Below are 14,814 nucleotides of genomic sequence, written 5' to 3'. Positions count from 1 at the left end.
CTTATAAATATGTAAATATCTTTAATTTTATTTTCTTATCATAATTTAACCTGGGTTTTTCGATAATTTTATCAACTAATTCAGTCCATCACTTTCAACATTTAGTATAGAACATCTAGATAACCTCAGCAAGATTTTGCTCTGCCCAGTGCCTCAATTCTCAAGAGTCCATACGTTTATGTAGCCGCTTGAATCCGATCAAGTCTAAGGCCCAAAGATCACCCGACAGCTAATGAAAATCCTGGTTGATTGCGCAGTCAGAGTGGGCCATTACCACTGGGCAACCAGAATATTGGGCTTCACCTACAGCTGTGGAGTAAGGAGCTCTCCTATCACTCAGCTAATTGCTAGATGGAGAAAATAGAGAAACATAAAAGTAATAACTTAAGACAGAATACTAAAAAATACGAAAAATATTAGTTTTTTATTAATGTACTTATACGAAAGATGAAAAGACGAATTAAAATTTTTTTTTTGTCTTTTACTGTATGCTAAAGTTGAAAAGTGAAAAATTTATAAAAAATTTTTAGTGAGGACGAGAAGATAAAATCTTAATAAAAGAAAGAAGCTTGTACCACTTTACTCTTTTTATCAATTTTTTATTTCACTTTTTTTTTTCTCTTGTCAAGCACCAATAAAAATGATTCTTTCATTCATCCCCCAAAAAATAAAAAGAAGATCATTTTTCTACTTTTTAACCGAACCTCTTCCGCTCTCTCAGTTTTCAATTGAGGAGAAATTGTCATAGGACTTTTATTTCTGTTAACCCTTCAAAGTACTAGACTTTCAAGGAGGCCTTGTGGCTTCAGCATAGGCCGAAAAAAAAGAAAAAACATATCATACAAAGCATAAGCAAATAATAATGATGTAAAAGTTCTCATATCTGAGATATAGAAAATAACGTAAGAATTATACACGTCGGCAGATTTTCTATCTCTTGACAAGGGTAATATAATTTAGGGGTACTCTGGAAAGCATACGAAATTTTATGATTCATCATTACTGCTCTCAATGAGAACAACTTCCTTTTTGGTCTTCAGCTTCTTTCTAGGTATTATTTCAGTGCCTGGTTCTCCATTCAACACATCACAATTCGGATCCTCGGCAATACCATACTTTTTGACTTCTTCAATAATTCTATCCCCGTACTTTTCTGTCTTTAACTTTCCAATTATCTTCTCTAGCTGCAAGAAAAAAAAACTATAGATTCTCCCTCTTGACACAAAGAAACACTAGGATTAAACTTTAAGAAGAGAATGCTAGATTAAAATTTATTAAAGGGTTAAAAACGTTTTCAAATAAAAATTTAATAATCTTTCAACTTTTTATTATTTTATTACTATCAATTAAATTTTTAAATATTTGTTTTCTTCAATTAAATTTTTATTAAACGAAAATTAATTAATCATCAAAATCAATTTTTATATACTCAAAAATTTAATTGAAGTAAAAATAAATATTTAAATATTAGATTGGATGAAAACATATTTTTAAAGACTCAATTAATCGGAAATAAAAAATTCAAAACTTAATTGACTACAATAAAATATCAAAAATTTAAATGATTTTCAAAATTTTATTCAAAAACTTTTCTGACCTTTTACCATTTAAGTTGCTTCGTATCAACTATAAAGAAATACTTTTGTTCTAGCAATGGTTAGGCACAGGATATATACAAAATATACAAGAAATGAGTAAAAAGTTTTTACGTGCCTCTTCAATTGAACTTGGTTTAAGGGCGCTTATTATGCTGATATGTTGACCTGACAAGATAGAATGAGGGAATATTCCCCCATCATGACATGCAAGTTTCTTCCTTAGCTCATCTAGCTTGAACTCCAAAACCGATGTGACACCATGTTTAATTGATTTCCTGTAACCATCCAATTCCTTCGTTCTGCAAGCAACGTCCATCTTGATGATTTTTTTCCCTGCATGCTTATGACAAATCAATCATGCCAGTTCTAACATACTTTTTTAACAAATGAAAATGATCCACGTACGGACAAAAGAACAGCAAAATAACATGTCCTGTTACGACATGGACTTCAATGCTATACAAGCAAGTGTGAAAGTGAATGTAAGAAAAACCATAGGCAGAAAATGAACTTCATGTATTCTAAAACCGATGCACACAGACCTTGCAAAATTTGGTTTGCTGATGGTCCTACTGTAACATAAGCATTTGTAGCATAAGCTGTATGCTGAAATTCTTCCTTCTGCATAATTGGAAGGGGCAAACAGAAGTAAAAACAAACTAACAAATCATAAAATTGCATTTTAAATCAAAATCCTAACATTCAAACCACTACAGCACTCTAACAGGAGAAACCCCCACATCAAAAACAATCTGACAATGACTAGTAATTATGGTGGCAATTGGCAAATTTTCTTCCAAATAACAATATTTTATTTACTGTAAGTTCCTGTCTATTCCTTTTTCTCCCCATAAACTACAAAATGAAGATGTCACTTCATAACTACTAGAAATTAGAAAAAAATGAAACACACTGGCACGCAGTGCATGCCCCAATATTCTAATTATAAAGGAGCTATACAACTTCTAATGAAGTAATTATTATTGGTGAATTCCCTAAAAGGCCAATCGGATTTGTACAAAAATACATTGTTATATTGTGAGATTTATTATCTAATGAAAGGTTTTGATTTATCAATAAATTTTTATAATATTCTTATGACTAGATAATAAAGTCCTTGAAATAAATAAACCTTTACAAGGGAATTACAATAAGATTATAATTATGAGATCATCATCGCATCAAAGCTATATTCCTTAAATATTTCTAGTCAATGCTTTATCAAAAAAGGATATTGATAAAAGTTGTTGACATCGATGCATGGTTTTGCTCTTGCTTGTGAAGCATGCAACCAATTTCATAGGTTGAAAGTCATAAGCCAGCAACCAATCTCGTAGGTTGAAGGTTGGATAAACTTAACATAAGAGTGCTTATTACAAGAAGAAGTTCATTAAACATAATCAAATAAGAAAGTGCTATTTGGCAAATCAATTAGTGTCTATAGTAATATTCTAATGCGATGATTGTATAAGTTTGACCATTTGATTTGAGATTACTAATGATCTTTTAAGTTAAAGATTATACCTTAATTTTACCTTATAGTGTTGACCATGAATGCACAAGTTGAGTATTGTTGGGTGTAATATGAGACATATGAAGATTCATAAGTAATCAATATAGGATTTATCACATTGTGTGTTCAAGAAAATAGCTCACTTAGTGAATGAATTGACTCAAGAATTCTTTGACCAAAGTAGAATATAATTTTGGAATAGTTCTAAAACATATTCAAGAGTTAACGTCAAACCTAATACTTAATATGGTTAAACAAATTTGAGTACAGGCAGTAATCCATGATTAATGTTAAATTGAGATAATTAAGTGATAAAAAGATATTAATGTTAGAATTAGGGTCTTGGAGAACAACTTACTAATCCCTTGGATTAGCCTTTCATTATATAGACAATATTAAGGAAAGAGAATCAATTACAAATTACAAATTTATGCTCCCAATTAATCCCTCTTTCCTAAACTGTTTCTCCCGTCGAATATTTTCATAATATTTCAACTCACACACTCGTATACACTAACAACTAATTATACTAAGAAACCATAGATAGGTATGTCAAACCACATTGACTTTCCTTGACAATTAAGGATCACGAGTTGCCTAATTACTATCTATAAATATAATTGGCCAAAAAATTCCATATATATAAAATTGATTAATTAGAGAATAAATGATAAACTCAAAAGGTTTAATTCATCTAATTTGAATTTAATTAAGGATTACAATACTTATATTTAATACTAATATCTTCAAAAACCTAATGAGTCGCATACATTAATAACAAGGCTTGTGTAAAGTTATTCGATTAAATTATTTGAAAGCCCAAAATAAAGAAATTACTAAAGACCCAATATCTAATACTATAGGGTATGGCCGGCCATATTAAGAGTTCTATTGGGTATAAGACTTGGCCAAAACTCTTTCTCTATTTAAAGATGCTTTACTATCCCCTCTAAGTGCAATATAGCAAGATAGTAAAATAGAAATATGATAGAATTAATTTTATCTCATGTGTTGAGAACAAATTAAGAGAAAATATAAATGAGGACAAATGATATTCTACTAGCATAAAATTCCGTTAGGCATCTTTCCATCCCTTGAGAAGGTTCTTTCCACCTTGTTTGTTTGAATTACTGTTAGACATTAGATACATGGAAAGTTAAAGGTTTGCTACAGCCAAGCTTGAGGTTCTTGGTGAATTAATTTAGACACCATCAAAAAAGCAAAGTAAAACCTATTCTTACCAATTGCATATATATGTGTAATTTTTGTCAACATGATCTATGGTTTTCGTGAATTAACAATTTTAAAATTTCACTGCATTTACATGTCTATTGTATGGGCAATTCCCAAAAATTATTTCTTTAAATACCCATTGGGTGAATCCTTGTTGTTTTTAGAGATTATAAACTCTAGATACTGAAATAATGACTGCTTATCCCGCATATTAGATCATTCATTTTGTAAAAATTTAAAGGTATAGTAGTTTATTCTCCTCTCTCATACTATTTGAATTTTAAGGTAAACATTTTAAACCACCTTGCTCATTTGTCATTTGTCAAAACTCAAAGGCAGCATTTTAAATCATACAGCACATGATTTCCTAATGTAAATCAGCACACACCAAGCCTTTACCTCCTGATAAAGATGAGCAACTTCAACAGCAAAGTATGTTCTACAAATGCCTAATCCAGTTTATATCATGCAGAACTGTAAGAAATATGAATTTTCAAAAATACCTTGACTGCCAACAAACACATCATTACGAAATTCTCATATGGTGTGCAGCCAGATCAGAATCATCAGTAAACTTGACATACAAGATCCATGGTCCACAGAGTTAGTGATTCTTACCAAAACACGATCTAGTATAAGTTGTACTACAAGCTGTTCCATCTCTTCCCTCTTTAGTTCCAAATCTGGTGCATTCATAAAATAATAAATATATTTATGTACCTATAATTTATGTGAACTGGCAAGAACTTACTTTAACATAATGAAATGAATGCAAGAGAATGAAAGAAACATGACATCAATCTTCCATAAGAGACAAGCAGATTTATGTAGTCCACATGTTGAATGACATTAGACATAATGTTATTGACTGCATATGTCCCCAATGCTGCCCAACCAACATGCATAAGAAGTTTCAATAACAAAGCACATGCGAACACAAGATTCTTAGGTCAATACATTTTGAGAATACTCTAGGAAGGCATAAATGCCTCTACCAATAGCCACATTGTGGAAGTCGTGCTTTCTCAGTTTCTTTTAACCACGACGTACAAGATAAAAGTCTCTTAGGAGTGACATTATTTTCATGCACCAAGATGCCGGAACAACTACCCACCACCCTCTAAAGATTATAATTGCATGCCTTATACTTTACCTGATTGAAGGTTGCGCCCTCCACACACAAACACACACACAAATAGTTTTGCTCCTGTTGTGTCTTACTAGATAGAAAGCAAAATGTTTAAGTAATTCTAAAAATTATACAATAGAAATGCAAGGTAAGTATATATTGGGTATCTACAATGGCATATAGATATATCCTAACCATGCTTATTAGATGTAGTACAACAAGAGATGGAAGAACCTAGTTGCTTTTGCTTATTTTTCACTCTGTCCACCAGTTGCAACATTGTCACTCTTTGATCTTTCTCTTGCATATCATGCACCAGAGAAATCATAAGTTTTGTATGACCTGCAAAGAATGATCATATGAAGCAAAATACTATTTATTTAACCAAACCAAATAAATAATACAACAGATAATTCCTAATACGACAAATATTTTACAAATTAAAAATGATTTCAACATATGGAAAACTTTCAGCACCTTAAACAAAACAACCTTAAGCATTTCCTGTTTGAAAAAAAAAAAAGAAAAACTGAAACTCAGAACAGTGTAAATACATGATTTTTCTTATGCATGGAAATTTAAATTGATAATCACTTAGCCTCACCTCTAATCAACTGTTCTTTCTTCTACCTCTACTTCTACCCCTATTGAAGTGCTACTGATGAGAGTGAAGATGTATAAATAAAAGGCATAAAAACTGGTTCCAACGTGTAAGTTTTAATTAGGGGTTCCTGAGAAGATTTATTATTGATAATCGACATGCAACCTTGAATAACTATTGAGCTTAGTCGAGATTTAATTTGAGTTGTACCTTTTTAAGTTCTGATTTTAATATAAGCAGGTATTTTGGTGCGTCTGAGGTATTATGTTTGTCTTTACACACAGCCCAATGGCATATTTGGCATCAATATTATGTTCTTTGCCAAATGTATCATTTAGTTCTCTTGCATACATATATATCACATACGCCAGGTTGTTCTGATATATCATAAAACATAATTTGCAATTTTTCAGAAGTATCATCTTTGTGAGAATGTGAGACACATCCCAGCTTCAATTGCAAATGAAACCCTTGGTGAGATTTCCAAGGTCTTTTCACTTCTCCCTATTCTTTTCTTATTTCTTTTTCTGAGAAAAAATCTAAAAAAAAAAAGAGGGGAAAGGGGATAAAAATGTAGACGAAAGAGAAAAATTCAAGTACCAAGAAGTAAATCAAATCATAATTGATTTTGACTCATTGTGTAGGGAATACAAATACCTCAAACCACAGAGCAAAAGTTTGTAAAAAAAATGTAATTAAAGAAAGAGAAGTAAACCAAAAAGAGATGGCCAAGCTAGAAAAACAGAAAAGCATCTTATAAATAAAATGAACTGAAAAGAAAGGTGAAGAGAATACTACTTGAAAAATAAAATTTTAATACATAAAAAATAACTTATGAGTAGAAGTCAAGTAAACATACCTGAAGCATTCACTTCTTTAACCTCACTTGAGAATGCACAGTTGTCACACATCCCTGACATAATATGAAACTGTGATTATATTAATCAAAATTGGCATAACAATAATAGAAAGTAAAAGCAAAAGTAATACCATTGCACTCTTGTAATGGCTCAGCAAAATGCTGGAAAAAGGCACTTCGGCGACATTGTCTTTTAGACTACAATAAGAAGAAAATGTAATACTTATTACTAGTAGCTCTATTGAAAGGAAGGATCTCACAAATGCAGACTACTAGTAATGTAACTAAATCCATATGTAATAAGTACCAATTCTTAAACCAATGCTGGAACAACTAGTGGTACCGAAACTATGTGCAAATGAGATCAATGATAGAAATCGAGCCTTGATTCTTCTAAACCCTATAAAGCATAAGGAATTGTAGTAGGAGTCATCAAACCTATTTGTGTGAAAGAAATTGTTATATTGGTATCCTTTCCACCTTAAACTGGGTCTTCCTTCTTCTAAACTCTATAAAGCATAAAGATTTGTAGTATAGGAATCATCGAACCTGTTTGTATAAAAGAAATTGTTATATTGATACTTTTCCATCTTAAACTGGGTCTTCCTTTCATTTTTCCCCCACTAATTCCGTAGCAACAAATAAGGTACATTACAACTAATATCAGTTATGTTTGATTATTAAAATTATTCTTCCAGACAATTTCCCAAGGTATATAGAGCAAGCACCCTCATTGAGCCACTTCAGAAACAAAAATATATACATGACATAGGAGATCAAAAACAGATGATTATACCTGACAATATCGTACTATATCATAAAGGTTCTGCAATCCAGAGTTCTCGTGGAAGACCATGGAACTCTGTTCAAATAAAGATCACAATTAATAGAATGTCTGGAGCAAACATGACAGTTTAAAAAAAAGTCAAAGAATTACCTGCCGAGGAACATCAGCCGGCCTAAAAAAGAGCAAACACTCAGAGGGGAGTCCATCTCTTCCAGCTCGGCCACTTTCCTGCAGCAAAGTAAGTTAAAGAAAAAAAGAAGGTATGAAGGAAAAAGTTTACAGGGAAAGGCCAAAAACCTGGTAATATGTTTCCATTGATTTACTCAGGCTATGATGGATGATGAACCTGACTACAAGCACGTACAGTATCAAATAATAAACCAGTATTAAATATAGGAGAAACAACTATAAGTGATACTAAATAGCATACATGTATGTATAATGAAAAGAGAATCGTAAATGCTTACGCACCTATAAGAAGCTTGTTGGTTAGACATTAGAGACGAGGGAAAAAAAGGGAGGAATGACAACAAATGCTTTGCTAAGTTCCTAATAGTTTTATCTTCCAAATTATGAGGTTATCAACTTTTGTTAGTTCCAGTATTAGTTTCGTCCATAAAATATGGAGTCTGCCAAGATATATAGGCTGGGGATTTTTCAGCAAGAGGGATTGCTAAAAAACTATACTAGTCATTCTCATATTCAATTAAATACATGTGAAAACTATAAAACCTAACTTCAGCAAGACAAATGACCATATCAATGCACATTAGGATGCCTAATACACCTTTTCTTTCTCCCCTAAGTACCATTTTCCATACGTCATGCTTACCATCAGGTTTGTTGATTCCCATACCAAATGCAACCTGAAATACAAGTGAAGGTATAACAATCGAAAACTTAGAATCAACAAGATATCTAGAAAAAGTTGACGATACACTTACTGTACCAACAATGACCTGCAACTTATTTTTGCTCCATCTACATAGCGAAACACATATAAGAGGCTGATTGAGAATGGAAATAAGCCAGTTGAGAAATTAAGTTATCTAGGACTTTATTTTATATTTTAAGGGTTTGATTGTAATCTTTACATTTATTTAGGCTAATTCAGATATTTAGGTTGTTTTACATTAATTAGTATTTTACATTTTTATATATTACAGCTTTAGGATATAATTGGTATTTTTAGGTTTTATCATAAATACCTAAATTCAATTAGTTTCAAGCAGACTTGGGTTAATGTTACTGATATGTTCTGAATATTTGAGTATTTGATATTGATACTTCAGAATTTGATTGGGAATTCAGATTATTCACGTGTCAGTAGTAATTAACAACTCATAGAAAACTGAATTCATGACAGACAATGAATACGTACATTCATACATACATACATACATATATATATGTATGTATGTACTATGTAGTAGCTTTTACTTAACAAGCAATTTGCCTGTAAATCATAAGTTAATAACATATTAACTTAAACTCAATCAGGTTACTGAAACAATAGTTTTTACAAGCAATTCTATTAAAATAAGCATTCTATAAGTTATAAAATCTAAAAATTATTTTCAACTAAAATATTCACTTAATTATGTTTAACCCAATTTTTACTAGGTTAAATTAATTATTTTTTTAGTTTTTTTACTAACTTTTAAGATTGATCACATTCTTAAAGGTGTTTTATGCTAGGGTAATTACATAAAACAACCCAGTAGTTAAAGCAAAATACAATTTGTCTCATGAGGTTTAAATTTGACTCTTAGCTAACTTGGGGAAATTTCCATTAGTTAACTTGTTCCACATTTTTGTTCCATGTGGCCAACTTTTCCTCTTTCCCTTCCATTTCCTTTTCCTAGAAACTTTGAAATCTTTTTCTCTCTTTAAAACCATGAAATTTGTGCTCCCTTTTAACCTTCAAAGGCTTCTAGCAAAAAACAAAAGCCTTTCAAAGCAAAGGTTGGAGCAAGGATCCAAGTTTCAGCGATGCATTCACCCCGATCAAGTTCTTCTTTCTTTCATTTTTACCTTTTCGTTAATCCCTTATCCAAGCTTTACTCTCTGGTTTAAAAAATACTACAAACTCTTGATCAATATCATGTAAGATGCAAGTTTTGAAAGATTTAATTATTTTGGAAGTAGGAATGGAAATTGGTAAAATGATTGTTGGCTTGCAGATAGACAGAATTGTAAAGGTGAGAGCTATTTATGGAATCATAAATTTGTGGATGGCGATGGATGGTCAGTAGAGGTGCAGGACGGTCCTTACTCTTCAAATTGTTGCATGTTGTGATACTCAATAGGAGGAATATGGATCTAGAGTGATAAAGTTAGACATAATGATAAAACATACCACCATAACTTCCCATGAACATAGTATGAGAAAAATAGTTAAAGAGGTTTGGAGAGAGAAAAGTTTTCTGGAAATTGATGAAGAAGAAGAAGAATGAAAAAGAACAAAAGAAACAGAAAACAAGAAATCCATGTGCCAAATTAAATGAGAAAAGTAATTATCTTTATTAACTTAAGAATAACAGAATAATACTCAGGGTGGTAAATTGTCACTTTTTAAACCTCAGAGGAAATTTTTGCTTGTCTATAACCACAAAGTATTTTTCTGTAATTTAACCTTTATTCTAATAAGAACTCAATTAATAAAGATATAAGGCATTAGCATTAAAATTATTCTTAATAACATTAAAATAAAATGACACAATTGATATTTGAATATAAAAGTAAAAAAGGCAATATAGTAGTAACAAAAGTTCCACACCCTTTAATATAAAAAAATATAGACAACAAGAATTATATAATTTATACTGCAGTCATTCATCACTTCGATATATGCAGTGCAAATCTAGTAAGGTAAAAAAAAAAAAAAAAGAGTTTACCGTGAGCATTAGATAGTTTGAAAACAACAGGATTACTCTTAGAAGTTAGAACGTTTGAGCTTACCGCATGTGAACTTTCTCACGAGCATTTACATCCATGTCTGCATGGTAATAATCAGCTGATATTCCTCTCTCACATAACTCACTTGCAACCTACAGCTCTTGACAGAGGGAAAAGAATATATAATACTTACCATATACTCATTGTAATGCCTCATAAGTAAGACTTGACAACTAACACATCAATTTATTCTTAAACACAGCTAAAGCATTTAATCATAGTCTAGTGGTTATAAAAGACTATGAATTAAACTGGGCAGTTAAGATTTTTAAGGATGCAGTATGACAAGATGAATTACGTGCTAACAGCTAGCACATGCTCAGGGATGATGGAACATCAAAGCAAATAAGTTGAGTAACATATATTAGTACATATAATGGCAAGATGCCAAGAGAATCTATTAACAACATAAAGGTTAATGTTTCTATGCATCTGTCCATAATATTGACTTGGAACTAAACTAGGCATAACTTTTGTTCTTAGGAGTAGAACTATTAACTATAAACAGTAACAGAGATAACAATAATTAAGTCAACAAACAACCTCCAACTAAGGTGCCCCTAGAAAGAGGACAATAATAACAAATAGTAAAAGACATGAAATGTTCTTTTGCATGTCTGGGTGTGTGTGAGGTAAGATTGGTGTTAAAAAGCTTGGACCTGCACACATTCCTTTCTGGAAAAGCAATAAACTATGCCAGATTCCTTATTTGGATAAGATTCCTTTATATATTCAGCTATTTCATCAATAACCACCTTTCCAACAGATGACTTTTCTTGAACCTGCAATTGAAAAAAATTCTTTTATCTAATAAGAAAGTTCAGATGAAACTCTTAACAACCAAATGGCAATTACTAATAGTTGTACCAATTACCATATAAAACAGATTTGGCCGGTTGACAGTGCTGACAAACTTTATGCATTTTGGAATATGCAACATCTCAATCAGATCATTCTGGACTTTCATTGTAGCAGTTGCCTACAAAATATATCTAAAAAGTAAGATCATACATTTAGCCCAAAAATTGCAGCTAACAACACGACAGAATACAAAAGCATGCAAATGTTAAGGGGCAGAAACCACATACTGTCAAAGCTACTACAGGTACATTTGGAAACTGAGTTTTGAGTATACCAAGATTTTTATAGTCAGGGCGAAAATCATGACCCCATTGACTACAGCAATGAGCCTCCTGTAGAATAACCCAAATAAACATACCATATGGTCATGCAAACTATTAAATGAATAACCTAAATCATCAAGACAAAATAATAATAATATTAACAATAACACACAAATATATATATATATATATTGTTAAATAAATTAACCTGAGGGCCAATAATGTTACAGTTAAGTTGTATGACACTTGCAGCTTTCTATCAAATTATGTTCACTATGCAGTACAACCATTGGTGCAACACATTTTGGAAGAAGCACATGTAGAGCTTATAAATACCAAACCTGGGGTGTCTTATACAACTTAACAATGTTCATTAGTTCGTAACCTCCAGCTAGTTCCTATCTTATAAAAGATAAAGGTTCAAATATAGAAGAAACTAGTAAACTACAAATTTCAAGGATTTTATAGCTCTCACATACCTAATTATCCAATATTTAAAACTAAATTCATAACAATATTGATAAAAGGGAATCATGCATGCTTAAAAGACATGAAATGTGTAGAACGAATAAGAAATAAAAATAAGCAAAAGAACAAAGGAACAAAGATATATGCATCAAAATGAAGAACAAAGAAGATGTGCAGAAAAGGAGGACTAACATCAATTGAAATAAGAGAAAGGCGAGCAGCATGGTTGCATTTTTCAAGCTTGGACATAAATCTCTTGCTTTTGGATATTTTCTCAGGTGTGACATACAATAATTTGACATCTTCTTCGCCTTTCTCCAAGGCCTTGTATATGAACTTCTCATCTTCCTTATTTGTTGTGGATGTGAGCATGAATGCTGGAATGCCTGAGGCGACCAAACCCATTACCTGAATTGTTATTAATACTTTAAGTCAAAAATTTGAAAAAAAAAAAACAATGCATTATCTGATAATCATACCATTTAAAAAAAAAGACCTGATCTTGAATTAAAGAAAGCAAAGGACTGACAACAAGAGCAATTCCTTGACGAAGGATGGCAGGAAGCTGGTAGCAAAGGCTCTTGCCACCACCTGCAGCCATAATCACCAGAACATCTCTTCCACTCATTACTGCATTTATGATCTACAAATCATTAATTTAATCAGTAAGTACATCACATCTTTATTTTCAGTCAAACCTTTTTTTTTTTTTTTCTGTTTAGACATAAATGAAGTCCTATCACATCCAAAAAGAGAAAAAGGTGTTCAAACATAATGGAATCAGGCAACCTACTTCTCGCTGATTTGGACGATATGAAGAGATGCCGAAAACGTTAAACCTAATATCGTCGGCTTGAGAATCCCAGTCAAATGGTCCTGACCAGTCTTCCACTTGCACAGTGGTTGAAGAGGAGACATCTTTTACAGCTACAGGACGTGTTTCCAGCAAAGCTTTCAGTTCCGATTGCCTCTCGTACAACTTCTCTTGCCTCTCAAATAAATCCCTTATCTGGTCTGGAGCATTATTACAATTACATCAATTAATCAACATGCTCATTCACAATTCCACAAACAAAGAACAAATAATTGCTCTCACAAAAAATTGATTAATGATCACCTTCAACGTCATGAATCTCAGCCTCAACTTTTTGCAGCTCCGCCGCTATCTCCTCTGCTTCCATTTTTTAGATCGAGAAAAAAAAAAAGTACTTTTGGCCAAATCTTTATTTACATTGAGAAAACTAGAAAACTCGCTTCCAAATAAAAAGCTTTTTTTTTTTATTATTTATATTTACTAGAACTAGCCCCCCTTAATTGGGTAGGCTAATTATTTTAATGTAAAAATAATAAAAAAAAATACTATTATATATATTATATAAATATTAAAATAAAAAATGTAAGAGTAATATGTAAGCGTTGTTGGCGTCTAAATTTTTTATTTATAATTAATAATATTATAATAAATTTAATAAATTAACAATTATATTTTATAATTTTTAACTAAATTTTCTCCTCTATAATGCATGAAACTTTTTGTTAGTCTTATAATATTTTAATTTACTAAATTTTTTGAGTAATTTTATATTTTTATTTAAATTGATTAAATTCAGCCAAAATTTTTTTAAAAATAATATAAAATACGTACTGTGACACAAATTAATTATAACCAAATCATTGAGGAAAAATCCACTTACATATGGAACTTGGAAAAAGTTACAAAATCTTTCATTTAGTTGGTTAAGACAAATATGGTCTTCTTTTGCCCCGCAATAAGACAATTATGAATGAATAAAAGTGATTAAAATTTACTAAAAACTTATTCATGCTTTGAAAGGATGAAATGTTGATTTGCTAAAATGTAATTATGAAAAAGTTATACAGTAAAAAGAAGAAAGATAAATTCTTATATATATTTATATAAATAGATGAATTCTAAAATAACTAACAAATTTGTCTAAACCATCTTATGATATAAACAAAACAACATTATATACATTAGTTTTTTTTAAGAAAATATCTTTTTCTTCAATACCTACCACCTAATTTTGTATGAAAAATTTTGCTATGTTAAATACACATAAAATTTATTTAGTATATAAGATTATAATGTGATAAAATAAGATAATATTATAAATAAAATTAGATTAAATAATATCATCCTATCTAGTATTTAATATACATAAAAATTATAATATAATAATTTATTTATTGATCAAAATTATATATTTTTTTAAATTTATATAATTTAAATTATTAATATAATTTTTCAGAGTATAATAAGATATGAAATTTTAATTCAATATATTAAAAATAATTATCACAACTTTATAAACATTGAATAATCTATATTAAGAAGATAATTAATTCTCTTTATAATTTTATATTTTGTTAAATATAAATTAAACCTAATATAAAATAATTATCATCATATCATATCAATCACCTTATATACCAAATATAACTGTTAGCCATATTATATGAAAAATTTGAAGTGAATACTTACCTAAATTTCAAATTATGAAATCCTTTGGGCCATTAATAGTG

General features: G+C 30.5%; 1 protein-coding gene across 14 annotated transcripts; it reads right to left on the bottom strand.

Moving 5' to 3' along the window:
• Window positions 1–863: 863 nt before the first annotated feature.
• On the bottom strand, window positions 864–13,504 carry RECQL2 (RECQ helicase L2). 14 transcript variants are annotated; one of them, XM_089767365.1, is made up of 22 exons: window positions 13,388–13,504; window positions 13,064–13,284; window positions 12,767–12,913; window positions 12,463–12,678; window positions 11,767–11,871; window positions 11,553–11,657; window positions 11,338–11,460; window positions 10,682–10,770; window positions 8,665–8,701; window positions 8,553–8,586; window positions 8,018–8,070; window positions 7,871–7,948; window positions 7,730–7,795; window positions 7,065–7,131; window positions 6,934–6,987; window positions 5,669–5,815; window positions 5,498–5,560; window positions 4,963–5,027; window positions 4,848–4,880; window positions 2,141–2,219; window positions 1,710–1,931; window positions 864–1,180 (listed from the first exon to the last, which is right to left on the bottom strand). In XM_089767365.1, the coding sequence occupies exons 1-22, from the start codon at window positions 13,449–13,451 to the stop codon at window positions 987–989; spliced, it is 2,262 nt and encodes a 753-aa protein (XP_089623491.1). In that variant the 5' UTR covers window positions 13,452–13,504; the 3' UTR covers window positions 864–986. The 14 variants fall into 14 exon arrangements, with proteins under 14 accessions (XP_089623491.1, XP_089623492.1, XP_089623495.1 ...); XM_089767366.1 differs by having other exon boundaries at window positions 864–1,184; window positions 1,714–1,931; XM_089767369.1 differs by having other exon boundaries at window positions 5,708–5,815.
• Window positions 13,505–14,814: the final 1,310 nt, after the last annotated feature.

Source organism: Durio zibethinus, chromosome 11 (assembly GCF_047325235.1).
Source record: "Durio zibethinus cultivar Kanyao isolate XHJ-2024 chromosome 11, ASM4732523v1, whole genome shotgun sequence".
Classification (NCBI taxonomy): domain Eukaryota; kingdom Viridiplantae; phylum Streptophyta; class Magnoliopsida; order Malvales; family Malvaceae; genus Durio; species Durio zibethinus.
Note: the sequence above shows the minus strand (reverse complement) of the source record. Positions and strands in the feature narration are given on the sequence as shown.

Excerpts from the sequence above, each read along its gene's own strand:
- RECQL2 (XM_089767365.1), bottom strand. The coding sequence starts at position 13,451 with ATGGAAGCAGAGGAGATAGCGGCGGAGCTGCAAAAAGTTGAGGCTGAG. Across the intron at positions 12,914-13,063 it reads ATCGTCCAAATCAGCGAGAA|ATCATAAATGCAGTAATGAG; the intron begins GTAGGTTGCCTG and ends AATGATTTGTAG. Across the intron at positions 5,028-5,497 it reads AGGGCGCAACCTTCAATCAG|ATTTGGAACTAAAGAGGGAA; the intron begins GTAAAGTATAAG and ends TGAATGCACCAG.